The sequence below is a fragment of the Alligator mississippiensis genome, chromosome 8, assembly GCF_030867095.1.
Source record: "Alligator mississippiensis isolate rAllMis1 chromosome 8, rAllMis1, whole genome shotgun sequence".
Lineage (NCBI taxonomy): Eukaryota > Metazoa > Chordata > Crocodylia > Alligatoridae > Alligator > Alligator mississippiensis.
Genome location: NC_081831.1, coordinates 6,779,367 through 6,795,610, shown reverse-complemented (window position 1 = coordinate 6,795,610; position 16,244 = coordinate 6,779,367). Strand labels below are relative to the sequence as shown.

Here is a 16,244-nt window from a genome sequence, read left to right as displayed (position 1 = left end):
AAACTGTCCCCATGCTATAAACTGTACCCATGAAATAAACTTAATTTTTGCACAGAGGAAGCTGAAGCTGGGAATCTGCCCCCCCGCGGCCATGAGCGTGTCTCTGTGAGGTGCTCTTTGTTGTGCAGGTCAGGCAGCATTCCTTCCCTGTTGGTGGCAGGTGACAAGCAGGGAGGTTGAAATTGTTCTTGTTCAGCAATGACTTTATCACCCAAAATTGGTTAAAATTCAGCATCTTCCATGTTTCAGGGATGTATTTAGTAGCCGTGTTGGTCTGAGACAGAAAGAAATGCAAAAAAAAATAGAACTCTTGGTTTTGAGATGATACCTATCTCAGACCAACACAGCTACCGAATATATCCCTGCAGTTTTTTGGCTTTTCCACCCAAGGACAAGTGCATTGCCTGGGGTGGATGCAAAGGTCTCCAGGCAGCTCTGCAGATGCAATGCGGGGACAGCCCCGCCAGCAAGCATCAAGGAGCAGCCGGCACAACTTTTAGGCAGCTCTGGTGTGTCCTTTGGGCTCTGCTCTGGCCCCTGTCTCACTGAGGCCTGCTTTAGGGAGATTCAGAGTGAGCGGTGCTAGTGCGTGGGGTGCCCGACCGGTGGGCAGGACCGCCCTGCGCATCCGACTCAGCAGCCTCCGACTCAGCAGCCACCAAAGAACTCATCAGCAGGGTTCCTGGTTTTCTGTGATTAAAAAAATCCCCTATTTTCAGGTTAAAAGAAGTAACCCAAAATCTACATTTGTCCGTGATTAAAATTAAACTCCACTAATACATAGATATATGTAGATAAATATAGAAATATCTAGATATCTAGATACAAATATCTAGATATCTAGGAATAGATGCAGACAACCCCCGCTTGACACTGTCATTTAGCGCCATTTTGCTATAACGCTCATTTTAAATTGATACCTGATTTCACTTAGTGCTCAGTGAGTTTCGTTATAACGATCGTGGTCGCCATCTTGGGTCATTAGAAACAATTGGGGTTGCCATCCTGGGTCGTCAAATACTTTTGGTTTTGCTTAACACTGTTTTTCAGGACCCAATTAAGAGCGCTAAGCGGGGGGTTGCCTGTATCCATCTCTCTCTCTCTCTATATATGTATATGTATGTATATATGTGTATATAGATATTTAGATACATCTATAGACATTTACCTATATCTACCTATAGATGTATCTAGACATATATAGTGGTATTTCTTTTTGATCATGGAAAAACTGGATTTGGGGTTACTTTTAACCTGAAAATTGGGGATTTTTTTAAACTAAAGAAAACCAGGACTCCTAGTCATCAGCGCGGACAGGGGCCAGCGGAAGAGGCTGGGTTTGCCGCAGCGCTGTGACAACAGTCCTGCCTCGTTAGGGACGTGCTGATGGAAATGCCAGTTTGTCTTAGGGCTGTGAGGTAGCAGTGCTGCATGGTGACATCATAGTGACGTTTGGAAGGAAAAGCACACGCCTTCTAAACTCCGGGGAGGGGAGGGGAGGGGTGACGAGACACTGATTTCTTAGTGTCTTTTATTGGACCAGCGGTGCGTCGGGCATGCAGCGAGACGGGACATTTCCCCCGAGCTCCCTGCTGACAGCAACCAGGCGCCGTCACGTCACTGGTGACGCTTTAGGATGCCGCTGCCTGGACGCACGAGGGCTGGCCAGAAACAAAATGGCGGCCCCCGGCTGGGCGTGGCCGAGGCCTGCGCGGCGGCGGTCACGTGACGCGCCGCCGCGCTGCCTGCCGGGAAGCGGAGCGGTCGGAGGCGACGCTGAGGCGAGCGGGGCGGCCATTTTACGTCTCTGCGAGAGGCCGCGCGGGCGCTGCGGTCGGTGCTCGCTCCTCCGCCCTTCTAGTACCTCGGCAACGCCGCCGCCATGGGCCGCAAGAAGAAGAAGCAGCTGAAGCCTTGGTGCTGGTATCCTTCACCACCGGCTGCGCCGGGCCGGGTTGGCGGGAAGGGGCGAGAGGCCTAGTTTATTCCCCTCCCCCCGTCCCTCCTCAGCGCCGGGCCGCGGCCTGCTCCCCCCCCACCCCACCGCCTCCCTCCACGGCGCTAGGCCGCGGCCTGCTCCCTGGGGTCTCCCGGGGAGCCGCGTGGGGGGCCCCGGGCCCTGCTCCCCTCCCCGCTCCGGGCCGCGCCTGGAAAGCTTTGGCCGTTTCCCTGCCTCGCAGCCGGGCTCGGCGGGGTGGGGAGAGCTGCGCTCCTGCTTCAGAGAGGAGCCGGCGTTTGCCTGGCAGTGCTCCCCTCGCAGGGAGGCCTGAAAGGCTGCTTTTTCCCTTCAGTTTTCTCTCTCTCCTCTTTTTTCCTTCCTTTTTCCCTTCAATTTTCTCTTTTATTCTTTTTTTTCTTTCTTTTTTCCTTCAATCTTCTCTTCTTTTGCATTGGAAACTCGCGTGTTTGACGTGCGGAGAACTAGCCAAATAGCATCCCTGGAAAAGCGAGAGCTGCCAGACTCAATGGGGAAAGGTGTCTTATTCTTTTTTTTTTTTTTTAAACTTGAAATGCTTAATATGTTAGCCTCTAGATTACAGAGCATTAGTGGCATTTGGTATTTTATTAAAATATTTGGTGTGCCCAGCAGTTTTCATCTCCACGATATCCGGTTTTGCTTTCCCAGGAAAACCAGATTCCTGATTTCGTTGAAATAAGAACGCCTCTCTTATATTAGCAGAAAAGCTCGTCCAAATGGCCTTGCAATTAAAGTAGTAAAATGAACCCAGCGATACTTTAAAATATATTTTTGGTCCTACTTGAAATTCTTTACAATTCTTTAATGAAGAGTACTGTGTCTTCAGACATATACCCGCCTCCCTGAATATAATACGCACCCTGGTTTTTAGACAGCTTGAAAATAAATTCTGTTCGTCAAGGAAGGTTAAGTAATTAATGTGGTGTGCCGGGTCTAATTTCTTGTGTTGGGTCCACCGGCACCACGTGACGTGACTGCTGGGGTTTGGAGACGCGGCCTGACCCCGTGCTCCAGTTCAAGCCAGCGCGTGGGGCTGTGTTATCTGGGTCAGCTCCCCACTGCCACATTTCTAGACCCATGAGTATCGGTAGCAGTGTTAGTTGCTGTGGCTCCCAGAGCTGCTGCAATTAGTACTGCCACTGTACTTCCTTTGCCAGATTTCCAGACCCATAGGGATCCTTATTTCTCGCATGTAATGTGCACCTTAGTTTCCCCAAGTTGGTTTGCAGTGAAACAAGGGGATGTTTTATGCAAGAAAATATACTTGTTACAATGTAAAAAGTTGGTGTGTCCTATGGCAGTAAGAGTTTTTTTTTTTCATTGATTTCACAACTTGTGAAAATGCCATGGATAACTATAGTTTCAGAATTGCGTAAATAAAGTTGTTTATGAATTTCTGAACTGCTTGTTGCTTTCCGTGCTCTTTTCTTCCCTTGAGAACAATTGCAATAACATTAGGCTGAGGTTCAGATATTTAGTTTCTGGATTATACATTTCCTTAATGGTCGTTAATAGGTATTGCAACCGGGATTTTGATGATGAAAAAATCCTTATCCAGCATCAAAAAGCAAAGCATTTCAAGTGCCATATATGTCATAAAAAGCTGTATACAGGACCTGGTTTAGCTATACATTGCATGCAGGTAAGTGTTTTCTGCAGTGTATTTAATTTGTTTTATGCAATTCTAAGGGGGGGGAAACTAAGATGATTTTGCTTTGTTTAGAAAATGTATGACGGGGGCATTGGTTTTCAGTACGCTGGGAACACTCTTTTTAGTAAATGAATTACTGTGTCAAAACATGCTTCAAGAATGTTCAGCCTACAAGGGATCCTTTTTTTCCTGAGGATGTGACTTTCATGCAGTCACATGGTTAATTTAAGCAGGATGAGAAGCAATAAGTGTGAAACCATGTCGTTCTTACCTAATTTTAATTGCAAATAAGATACAGTAGTATAAATGCTCTTGGACAGCAGCCCTTAGTTTAAATTATGACTGGAACCAGAAAAAGTTCTAGCATGTAGGTTAAGTTATCTGATTTTTCTGAACTGTTAGTATTCTGTACTACAAATATGGTGCCATAAAGCAAAAGGAAAAAAAAGAAAGAAAACACCTCCATGTGGGGATCAACATAAACTGCAGCTTCTTCGGAGAGAAGTTACTGTTGGGTATCAGTCATTGATTTTTAAAATGAGAATTGGAATTAAAATACACGTTGTGACGCTCAAAAGGTCAGTAATGGTTGCACTTAAAATATCTTGCTGAGGTTTCTTGTGCTTTGAAACAGTCCAGTTGCAGATTTGACTGCATCATATGTTTTCTTTGTTTGTATTAGGTGCATAAAGAAACAATAGATGCTGTTCCAAATGCTATTCCTGGAAGAACAGATATTGAACTGGAAATTTATGGCATGGAGGGCATTCCAGAAAAAGATATGGAAGAAAGGAGGAGATTACTTGAACAAAAAACTCAAGGTATGCTGAAAATCTTTATAGCTTATTTCATCTTGGCTATATGTAATATCGTAGCACTTTTTTAAAATTAGAGCATGTAAAATGTGTACAGCTGCTTTGCTCCTTAATTACAGGGGTGACACAAGTATGATTAATGCTGTTTAAAAAGTACTGCTGTTGGATGTTGCCAATTGTGGTTATACACTGAGTCTTGAACTTTATGGATGGTGCTGTACATGTGGTCCTGGCCTTGGCTAATTATGAAATATCTGTTTTGAAAGGATGATTAAAAGCTGGGTTTGAAAAAATAGAGTAGCGGAAGGCTTTGTTCGAATGTGAATGTTTTTACGGGCCTTTTTCAACCTGATGTTTATAACCTAACTGCTCGTGTTGGTTTTGTTCCAAAGGAGTTGGGAGTCCAGGCAGTTGATATGTTCTGTAACTGTGTCAGTTTTACCGCTATTTTTTTTATCAGATAGATACATGTCAGAGCAGTCATCCCTGGACAGGAAAAAATACTGTCTGGAAAGGGATGATCCAGTTACAGTGCTAGAAGTGTGACTTAGATATTGGGTAAAGAGAGAAGGAGCAGGGACATGGAATTAATGATCATGTAAGAAGTCTAAGTGCTCTGGTTTCATATGAATCCCTGGAGATAATATATTGAATCAGCAGTGGAATGCAGACATGCCATTTTTTTGTGACCAGTCATTGTGGCGTTTCTGAGCCCACCCTACTATTGTATCATAAAAGTTATGGGAGGCTTTTATAAAGATTTTCTTAATTCCTAGAACACCTAGTTAGAAAGGTAACTTGCTTTCAGACTGGAACACAGCTCCAACAGGGCAAAAAAATCCTGTCCCTATAAGCTCTGTAAGCTTCCATTTGTTTTTAATCTTACAATATACATTAAATATCTTTAGCAGAGAGTCAGAAAAAGAAACAACAAGATGATTCTGATGAATATGAAGATGATGAGTCTTCAGCTTCAACTTCATTTCAACCACAACCTGTACAGCCACAGCAGGGATACATACCTCCAATGGCACAGCCAGGTTTGCCGCCTGTCCCAGGTGCACCAGGAATGCCTCCAGGTAATGGGCTTCAATGTTGTTATATGCTGTATATGAGTGTTTTTATTGAGATCGTACCTGAATGATGGTGTAACTCCTTCTAGCATTGAATTAGATGCTGCAAAACAGCTCATGACTGATAGTTACAGTTGTCTCAAATTGTGTTATGTACCTTCTGCTCTGGATGAACACTGAAGACGTTATACTATTAAAAGTAATATTGTATAGTACGCCATTTTGCAGAAACTGCAAAAAAAACACGAAAGGCCATAGGTTGGAATATTCCACAATGGCTTACAAGACCAGTTTTAGGGAATACTTATTTCCTGTAACGGTTGTATATAAATTATTTATCCGGTTTTAAGTAACTGTCTGACACGTCTTTGAGGAATTTATTACCTAGCTAAAATTTGTTTAAATTTTTAAAGGTATACCACCATTAATGGCAGGTGTTCCTCCAATGATGCCTGGAATGCCTCCAGTTATGCCAGGAATGCCACCTGGGTAAGTAATTTTAAATAAATAAAATAATAATAAGAAAAATAAAGTTTTAATCATTTGAATGGTGATAGTGCAATGTTCTTACACATCAGCAAATTATATAATTGTCACAGGTGGCATAGAACTAGTTTAGAAAAATAGCAAATCCTGTAAAATCTGCACATTTGTAAAGGTTATCCTTCACATTTAATGACAACTGTCAAAGGATGTTAGAAGAAGCTAGCATATGAAAGATAATGGCTAAAAATTAATCAACTCATACCCAAAGAGCTCTGCTACTATTTCTTTCCACTTTGCCCAATGATAGCTGAAAAATAACCTGTTTTTGGCTTAGAATATTGTGAATTTTATGTACCATCTATGTGTTTATGTATGTTGCACTCTGTTATAGACCAACCATGAGAGAGATTTGACCGATTATTTTATATTTTTCTTAATTGAAACTTTTAGACTGCTTTTGAGCATGTATACAACAAAGTGATTTTTAAACTTGATAGTGAGATGGATAGAATAGTTTCTCACAGCGTGTTCAGAATACTGTTAAACTTGTTGTTTTTGTCAAACGTTCGCAAGTCATATCAGCAAAGTACACACAATTAGGGTGTGGTCAGAATGTAAGCCTCTCATAAGTAATGAAATATTTAGTACATTTTATTCACTTGTGTCAAATGAAACGATTGTGTTTTATAGATTTATATTGGAAACCTCTGCCTGTTATAGGATGCAGTTAGCTAACTTGATTTTTGCATATTGCATCGTTTGAGATTTTTTTTTTTAGTCTTAAGAAATATCTAGAAATGTCAGTAATGTGCATCACTGCAGGAGACCATTGTAATAGATCTCCTTGTTCTTTTTTTGCCTTTCATCTTGTAGCAATCTGTAGCTTCCCTTGGTCAGTCCTTGATGGGTTTTGGAGTTTTGTTTTAGGAATAGAATGACTTGGGTGAGAATTTGATTTGAGTAGATTTTTGCATGATTGCTTAATATTGTCCCCCATCAACTTTTGAATTTTAGAAAATTTTGGTTGGTGGGTTGATGCTGTGTATGTGCAGAAATAAAACTTTTGCTGGGTTGATGCTGTTTTTATGATTTATAGTCCTGTAGATTTTTATCTAAATGGAATGTTGCCAGTTCATGCTGCTGCTCTTCTCTGGGTGGTACTTAAAGCTCTTTGCCAACTTTAATCCAGTGTTCTGCCCTTTTATTAAGGGATGGAACTGCTGAAGAAAATGCACTAAACAGTTGAACCTTACAGTTAAAACCTTACAGATTTTAGTTGTTCCTGACTACAGGAGCCAATTTCAATTGATAGGTAGCCTGTGTTGTTGAAAATGAGCCCCCTCAATCACTAGTGAAATAGTGGGATGTGGAAACAAAAGTATATCACTGTCCTTTTCACACTGTTATATTCACTTCAGTGCTACCAGTTCAGAGGTGGGGGCTGAGTTTGGCCCCTTCTTGCCTAGTGATCTAGGTGGCTAAGTTTTTCCTAATTAAAATAGGCAGGGTTCTACATCTTTCCTATGCAGTGGTATTAACGAAGGTAGAGTGAATAGTCTAGGGGTAAATGCAGTGGTTTTGGAGATAGAAGCCTGTTACTTTATTTAGGCACCTTCAGGCTGGAAACTGTATTCTATTCAGATTTGCAGTTAATTATTGCTATTGAAAGGAGACATCTCTTCTAACAGCATTTCATGGTTAGTGTTACCTCTTTGATGACCACAGTATTGGAAGATGTGTCTTAAATACCAGAAAGGATGTGTAATTACAGTTGTATTTGGAATATGAGGCACAGTGAATGAAACTTGCCTTTTTTTTTTTTCCTTATGAGTTAGTAACTTGAATACTGTCTGCTTGGAAATTTATTGCAAATTGAAGTTGAAAAGACTAAACTTGGACTGCTTTCTCTAACCCCTGGTTAACAGGAATGTGGCTTGCTGACAGTGAAGCCTTTATATTTTGGTCTGATGTTGCTTAGAATCATCAAAGCATTTTGAACCCCTCAATTGGTGAAAAGCATTAGGTTGCTTATTATAACACCTTTAATATTGATGTATGCCAGTATCCTTCATAGGAGGTTATATGTTCACACTAATCTTCATTTTATATTTTAATAGGATGATGCCAATGGGTGGAATGATGCCTCCTGGGCCAGGAATACCACCTCTTATGCCTGGTATGCCACCAGGTAGGTCAGGGGTGTCGAACCCATACTGTGGTGAGAGCTATTTATTTTTTCTTACTTGGGGCTCGGGAGCTATAGAAATGGGGTTATCTTTGTTTCATAGTGAATCTCAATACAAGTTTAGTTTTGTACAGAGATCAAAGGGAGAAATGTATTTTGGAGTTTAATGAACTTTTAGGTGTGGTTGGTGTCATTTACTAGGAAGTTAATGTGGGGTGCTATTTTGTGTCTGACCTATACTTTTTCTGTCCTAAATTGGCTCCTTGTGTGAGTTCTCTTCTGGTATCTTCTTGCCCTCTGTGCCAGCAGCTTGGAACACTTTACTTGTGAAAAAGTTGTAGAGGGTTACTAGGCTACGAGTCAAATACTTCAGGGGAGCTTGTGCATCAAACTTTAATGGGCCAGTTTTGTGAAGAGATTCACTTGGGGCTGTTGGCAATAGTTACAGTAAAGAAACCCTTGCCTATATCTGAAACAGCTTATTTCAGAATATCTTAATACAGAGGTGGTTAAAAAATAAAATCCAGTAGATTTGTATATTTCTAGTCGGGTTGTTTTGTTTTTTTGTTTTTACAACAATCACCTTTTAAATTGCAGTAGTGGAATTGGCTAATTTTATTAAATCAGGCCTGCTTAGTAGGTTAGCACTTCTGGTGTAAGATATGTGTATGTATATGTGCATGTTTGTTTTTCCTCCAACAACTAACTGGTTATTTTTCCATTATGTGCAGGAGCCATTTTTATCTTATTTTGAGAAGCTTTGTGTTTTCCAGAACAAATTCACTTTAGGTCATCTTCAGTGATTTTTAATATTGCTTTTCCTGGTGTTTGTTGTGTTTCCCAAATTTCATAATAGCCAGATTTACGTAAACTATCATCTAGTCTTTTATTTTACTTGAAACCAACACTTCAGCCATCTAAGTTTCTACTTAATGTTTTAATTCGGTAGTTCTGAACCTTTTTAGATTTGAAGTGCCCCTCAGAAAATGGTTTAGTCTTCACATTTTTTTTTTTTTTTTTTAAACTATGGAAAAATAATAGAGCAATTTTTCTGTTGCAAAAAACTCAGAAAAACCACAGTGGGTCAGAAGGTCTTTAATGTTGTGGATTCTGTTAAAATTTCTGGGCTTATCTTGCAAATAGTGTTTGCAAACCTAACAGTGCTAACATTGTGGCACCCACCCCGCAGCTCCCTTGAAAAGGATCTCATGGCATCCTGGTTGAGAATCACGACTTTTGTAGAACCTTCCACAACAACCAGTTGTCAGAATTATTGTATCCAAATTGGGTTTTTAATCTTAGAGATGTACTAATTTAATTGTCTGGGTTCCTGTTTGTGTGCATACATATAAGATTGCTGCTAGAAGAAGGGGATCTCTTGTTGCTGTGCTGCTTTCTTCTCAAAATAAAATTAGACTGCATTTTTGTTCCCTGGAGCAGCCAGTTGCCACCAAGACCAAGCACATCTATTGCTTCCTGCTTTTGTATGCTCTTATTTATACCCACATCAAGTGCATCTTCCAGGTTTTTGGGTTTGTTTTTTTTTTAATACAACCATATACCTCAGTTGGCAATACAGGGATAGTGCATCTGAAGCACATACTGAGTTGTATGTACATTTGTTAAACGGAGAGACCTTGTACATCTCTGCATGTAAATAAGCTCCTGTTTCTTTCCTCCACCTCTCAAAATTGGAGATTACGTTAATGAAAGACTAAGGTTTTCCAAAGTTTTTAAAATAGGTACTGTGGTTGTATAGACATTTGGGGCACCTGTACATATGCAGCAAGCCTGCTCCAACGTGCTGTAAATACAGCGCATTGGAACAGACTCAATCCAACAGACTCCAGCGTCACGTGTATCAGTGGTGTATGGCGGTGGGGCGCTTTAACTAAAGCTTGTTTAATAGCTTTGCTTAAAATGCCCCACTGCCATTTTTCAGCACGGGGATGCTGATGCATGTAACACTCAAGGTGCTTTAATTACAGCAGCTCTTGGAGCCGCTCTGATTTAAAGCCTTACTTCCCCCTCCCCCCATGTGTAAAATGCCCATGATTTATGAATATTTAACAACAATTTCTCCCAGCTGATAAAAGCTTGTTTTGTCATCTTATTTTATGGTAAGCTTACAATTTCTGTTTTATCCATCTTGGGACTCCAGAACACTAACATGCAAGAGAGAAGGAAATGTCACCTACAAAAGGGATATGCTTCTTTTACTCTGCTTGAGATACTACTCGTTCGCTCGTTCATTCTTTTTATAGGTATGCCACCACCTGTTGGTCCTCGTATGCCTCCCATGACACAAGCACAGCCTGTGACAGCACCAGGAATTCTTAATAGACCTCCAGCTCCCACTGCAACAGCACCTACCCCTCAGCCTCCTGTTACTAAGCCACTGTTCCCCAGTGCAGGACAGGTAAGGTGTTAATATTGAGTTTACATACATTCCTGACTCTTGTCTTACAACAAAATCATTTCACGTTGATAATATTTCTATATTGGAGAATACCATTTGTTGTTGAAGATACACCAGAATAATCAGTGTTACTTACCTGTTTGAATCATGCTTGTGAAGCATTACATCTCTTGACTGCTGATTTTTAAAAGGATATCTTTGTCTTTGCTGTGGTATATCATCAGCAAGTAGGTAGCAAATAGTTTGGGGGTTGGAATGGACAAACCATTTTTACATGCCTTATGAAGCGGGCGGATTGGCTGAATTTGTTTTTGTCTGTCAGCAGGTGAAGATCTGACTTTCAAAATTTTCTCTTTAAGTTCCTTATGTACAAATCTTGCCTTGGTTTGTTTTAAACAAGGATTCTATCTCATTTCCTTGATAATGGGCATATTTACCAACTGTTAAACAGTAAGATTATATCAGTCTTTATTTTTTAATTTGCCATACTCTCCTGTTCAAGCTAAATTAAGGTATTTGTTGTATTTGAACAAAGAGGCATCCCCTCCTTACTTAAGTGGGGGTTTTTGGTTTTTGGGAGGGTGGGTGGAATTGAGAGCTACTAGAATGAGGAGTTTGAGCCTTGTGTCCTCTACCATTTGACTGCATTTGTTGTAAATGAATAAATCCTTAATTTTTTACTTGTTTTCAAGCATGTTGCATAAATCTTCATCATGTCCTAAGTACATCTTGGACTTCAGCAGGGAAGATACTAGTTCACAGAAATTCAGTCGATTTGGATAAGAGGTCCTTCCATTCGACTATTTTTTACCCATTTGTTTGGAGACTGTTCACTGTTTCCTTTCTTTTATGCTACAGATGGGGACACCTGTCACAAGCTCAAGTACAGCTTCCTCCAATTCAGAAAATCTGTCAGCATCTTCTAAAGCTCTGTTTCCTAGCACAGCACAAGTACGCAGGAAGTTGCAGTTTAAAAGAACAAAAATTGCTTTGCAACTTAACCCTTTGGACTGTTATGTAACTTTTAAAAATCTCTGTCTAAACATCTTCAGATAATGGTTTATATCCCTGATTATGTTTAGCTGGTTATTAAATTAAAGAAAGTTAACTTTTGTGTCTTCTTGTAGAAGTTCACATTTCAAAGTGCCCAATTCCTTTTGGACTCGGGGGAGAAATGAAATACTACATCCTGGTTCTAAAGGGTTAAAAAAGCATGATAGCAGTTAAATGCATTTTAGTGGGCAGTGGACAGCTTGATGCATGGTGAAGCCTTTTTTAGTTTACGCTGTTTAATCTGATGCATCACAAATAATGTAGGGCATATTTATACTTACATTATGCTGAACTAGAATATTATTTGGCTTTAATTAGAAAATTCAGTAGATGATTAAAAAAGTACGCTGACTGTAAGCCAAAGCATTCTCTCATCTCACTTCCAGAGTTTATTTTAATATAGATTTAAAAAAAACAAACAGACCACAAACCTTTTGTATCTTAATTGTTTCAGCCTACATAGAACTACTTAGAGGATCTTAGTGGATCTGCCTTCGTTTGGTTCTAGTCACAAATGAAACTAAAGTTTTACAGAAGATCTGTATATAGATAATGAGACCTTTGTAAGGACATTTTAGTGATTTTTATGCAGAGAATGCTTAAAATATATAAATTTAATTTAAAAAAAAATAGACCTTAGAACTCTCAAACAGGTTTATTTAGTCAAGATTTTCTAAACTTAAATTATGTTAATGATTTCTAACACTTCAAGTTGTGTTCTAAACTAATAATTGCTGAAGTGCACTAATTCATTATTGCAAAAATAAATTTGCTTCAACTTAGGTTGTCATTGCTAAAACAGATGTATATGTAAGGATTTATACATAATTTGGTTGTATTTATACATAGTTTGGTTGAGGAAATGATGCAAGAAATTCAGCACTCTTTGTTTTGCTCCTTTTATTTTAGTTGTGGCTTTTGACCTGCAACATTTTAGATTCTTCCAGTATGTGTAGTGATTTTTTTTTTGTCTTTTTGTTTTCATTTGCTTTAGTATCATGTGATGAGGCTGAAATTTACTTTTTACTAGCTTATTTTTAATTCTTTATCTAACTGGAAAGTTTCAGAGGTCTAAAAGATATATAATGTACACTTTTTCTTTTTTTATTTTGGAAAAGTAAGTATTTTTCTTGATTTAACTCTGTTTCACAGGCTCAAGCAGCTGTTCCAGGTCCAGTTGGTACTGATTTCAAACCGTTGAATACTACACCTGCAACAACCACAGAGCCCCCAAAACCAACATTCCCTGCTTATACGCAGTCTACAACCTCCACCACTAGCACAACAAACAGTACTGCGGCTAAACCAGCTACATCTATAACTAGTAAGCCTGCTACTCTTACAACAACCAGTGCAACCAGTAAGTTGATCCATCCAGATGAGGATATATCCCTGGTAAGTTGGAACAGTTTCAGTTAGTAAATGCAACATATGCTTCTGTTGAAATTTGATGTATGGGTAATGAAATGTTTTTCTGTATCTTGGTACCTGTGGAAGTACAGAACCTGTCAATTTAATGAAATAGTACTGCATGTGAGGAGCTCTTTGAAATCGGGGAACTTTGTGCTAATGCTGTATACCTGAACCTTAGTTTAGTTGATGGCAGAACTGTTACGTTTGCTCTAAGCATTGCTTGGATTTCTTGTCTATGGCTGTGACTTAAATGAAAGGAAAGCTAGTCAGCATAGCACAAGTGACGCAGCAATTTTGAAGCAGTCTTGATGAGTGTAAAAACAGTTAGGTTGGCCTGTTTTCAGTTCTGAACTCCGAAAAGCCTTTTACGTAAAGTCCAACCAATGTCTTCCTAAGTAAGGTTAACCTCAGATTTGTTCTTGAAGGATATTCATTTAAAAAGGAAAAATTTTGTAATTTTGTCTGGTCTTAAGATGCCGCCTCTCTTTTTGACTTAAGTAGGTTTGGTTCCTTGGGTGTAAAGTGTCAGTCAGCAACATAACTACCTAACAGAAGTTAATTTTTTTTTCTAATCATTGTTAGCTTTTAGGGGGAAAAGGTTATTAGTAATTAGTCTTGAATGTTAAAAGAACAGAATTGACTTTATTACAGGTACCTGCAGTAATAAATGTTGTAATATAAGAAAATTTCAGTTCTTACCTTTTAACTTATTACTGGTAGAGAATATTAAATATTGTAGTTTCTTAGTCGCACCATGATGTGTCCTTAAAATCTTTCCAATATGTTGTTGTTCTTTAGGAAGAAAGAAGGGCACAGTTGCCCAAATATCAGCGTAATCTCCCTCGACCAGGTCAGGCATCCATGGGTAACCCACCGGTTGGACCAATTGGAGGTATGATGCCACCACAGCCAGGAATTCCTCCACAGCAGCAAGGAATGAGACCTCCAATGCCTCCTCATGGTAATCGCACAGGCTTTCCCTGTCCCCTACCCCTTTCTAATAAATTTGATTTCACTAAAAGATCTTTTCAAGTTTTGAGGTTACAGTTTTTTTTGAAAGGACAGGTAGCATTTTCACCAAAATGTAGCGTCAGCCTTTTAGCATTTAAATGCACCTGTCCTTTGAATCTATTCAGAGACAAATTTTAAATTTTTTTTTTTTAATAAAATGGATTTCTTTGCTTGTATCTTATAAATGTTTTGTTTATAGGTCAGTATGGTGCTCATCACCAAGGCATGCCAGGATACCTTCCTGGAGCGATGCCTCCATATGGTCAGGGACCCCCGATGGTGCCCCCTTACCAAAGTGGACCTCCTCGACCTCCAATGGGAATGAGACCGCCCGTAATGTCGCAAGGTGGCCGCTATTGATGCTACTACACGCAGTCTAATAGGTTTGGAGATTAAACCTTTTCTCATCTTGTGCTGTTAATATAGCCAAGCTTCCGTCAATTAAGGCTTCATTGTGACTTTAAAAACACTTTCTTCCCACATGCAAGGAACTATTGGACATTCTTATTTTACATGGGAAAAAATTATTTGGAATAATAAAACAGGAACTTTTCCTGATGTTGCAATTTATACTGTATGGCTTCTTTTTCATGTTTCATCTAGGTTTTTAGAAGTGAAGTATAGTAAATATGGTTCGTTAAATTGTGAAGGCGCTGGAATTACATGAACATACCATCTTAAAGGCAAGTTCTGTAACATTATGTTGCTATTTGTAAAATGATGCCTTCACAGCACTTCATGTGCTGTTGGACTTCATGTCCCCAACATTGCTTGGTGAGGGCTCTAACTGTTCCCAACTATCTGTACATTAAAAGTCTGAACATGTAACAATATTTAATGTATTTAGAGTTCCTCCTGTTGCAGGGTTTAAGTAAACTGACCCAGTAAGGTCATGTGACTTTTCTGTACTGTTATAAAATTCATTGTAATAAAAGAAGAGAAAAATTTATATGCCTTTTTATTCATGACCAGCTGTGGACAACTGCCTGAAAGGTTTGTACAGATGCATGCCACAGTAGTTATTGCTGTAATAAACACATTTACTGGTGCTGTTGATTTATGCTCTGAATTCTTTTTTGAACTTTAAGTCACTCCTTAGTTGCATGTTGTAGTCTTTCAAAGCAAGTAGACATAGACCTGTACACTTATTAACTGACCTCTCAAAAACGTTTTAGTAGGAATGAGGCTGCGGGGCATGTTTTGCCTCTCTGATTTAAATAGGCCAGTTTCCTTAGTGCTTTCTTTTCTTCAGTAAATCTGATTTGTAACTGGCACTTCGTTGTAAGCAGTAAACGAGACTCTTACTAAATATTATGTCATTATGCAGATGATTTCCTTGGTTGTATGAGTGCCTGAACCTAAAAGTGAAATTTTCTAGAAGCTTAGGTGCATGACACACAGACTAACTTCTGTTGCTACTGTATTGAAGGGGACCTGCAAAAGAAAAATAGGTGTTTTTCTATCCTTCGTCTCATATAAAGGAGGCCCACAACTGTGGGAGGAAGAAAGAACTGTGAATATGATGGGTTCATTTTTACTGTACCTAAAAGCAAGATGATTTGTATTGTTGGTTACTGGAGACACACAAACACTTAAATGTGTGTGTGGGAGCTTGCTTGGCCTCTTGAAGTGCCTGGGGTATTGAATCTATAAGAGACTTTTTTCTCCCAAGTGTCTTAATTACCACATTAACAAAACAAAACGTAATTATAACAGTTTGAGTTGGTAACTTATGCTCATGCAAATTTTATTTCCCTGTTGTGTCAGAATCTTGGTTGTCTGTAGTCTTCAAAGTTTGGTGACCCTAGACTTCTAATGGGAATATACAGACATGGGGTGAACACTTCTGGGATAAAAAGTTAAGGGGGATTCAACTAGTGAAAAAACACAAGATGTTTTTCCTTTGCAGGTCAACTTCTAAATACAGATTCCAGCCTCAACAAGACCTATCTTTTACCTATGCCACATGTTTAGTGGTGGTTTTACCTTGGCATTTTTCTGTAGGTTAGGTTGAAAAGCCTATCACTTTGGTTTGTACTGTAGATGGTTCATTATATTTGTTTCTTTATCTATAATGCTAAGAGTTGTGGCTTAATTTCTTCTTTAACAGATTTAGGTTGGATTTTTAGAACTATAGCTGATACTTAAACATAGTCTTTT

At 39.3% G+C, this 16,244-nt stretch overlaps 1 protein-coding gene across 7 annotated transcripts; it reads left to right on the top strand.

Moving 5' to 3' along the window:
- Positions 1 to 1,763: 1,763 nt before the first annotated feature.
- On the top strand, positions 1,764 to 15,132 carry ZNF207 (zinc finger protein 207). 7 transcript variants are annotated; one of them, XM_019494302.2, is made up of 11 exons: positions 1,764 to 1,923; positions 3,494 to 3,620; positions 4,312 to 4,450; positions 5,356 to 5,523; positions 5,931 to 6,006; positions 8,121 to 8,191; positions 10,453 to 10,607; positions 11,466 to 11,558; positions 12,813 to 13,055; positions 13,872 to 14,034; positions 14,284 to 15,132. In XM_019494302.2, the coding sequence occupies exons 1-11, from the start codon at positions 1,883 to 1,885 to the stop codon at positions 14,442 to 14,444; spliced, it is 1,437 nt and encodes a 478-aa protein (XP_019349847.1). In that variant the 5' UTR covers positions 1,764 to 1,882; the 3' UTR covers positions 14,445 to 15,132. The 7 variants fall into 7 exon arrangements, with proteins under 7 accessions (XP_019349847.1, XP_019349846.1, XP_006271281.1 ...); XM_019494301.2 differs by having other exon boundaries at positions 1,765 to 1,923; positions 8,121 to 8,221; XM_006271219.4 differs by having other exon boundaries at positions 1,765 to 1,923; positions 5,353 to 5,523.
- Positions 15,133 to 16,244: the final 1,112 nt, after the last annotated feature.

What these genes read in the sequence shown, in the direction of transcription:
- ZNF207 (XM_006271218.4), top strand. Translation starts at nt 1,883, where the DNA reads ATGGGCCGCAAGAAGAAGAAGCAGCTGAAGCCTTGGTGCTG. An exon ending in CAGCTGAAGCCTTGGTGCTG is followed by an intron (nt 1,924 to 3,493) that starts GTATCCTTCACC and finishes GGTCGTTAATAG; the next exon opens with GTATTGCAACCGGGATTTTG. An exon ending in ACCTCCAATGCCTCCTCATG is followed by an intron (nt 14,035 to 14,283) that starts GTAATCGCACAG and finishes TTTTGTTTATAG; the next exon opens with GTCAGTATGGTGCTCATCAC.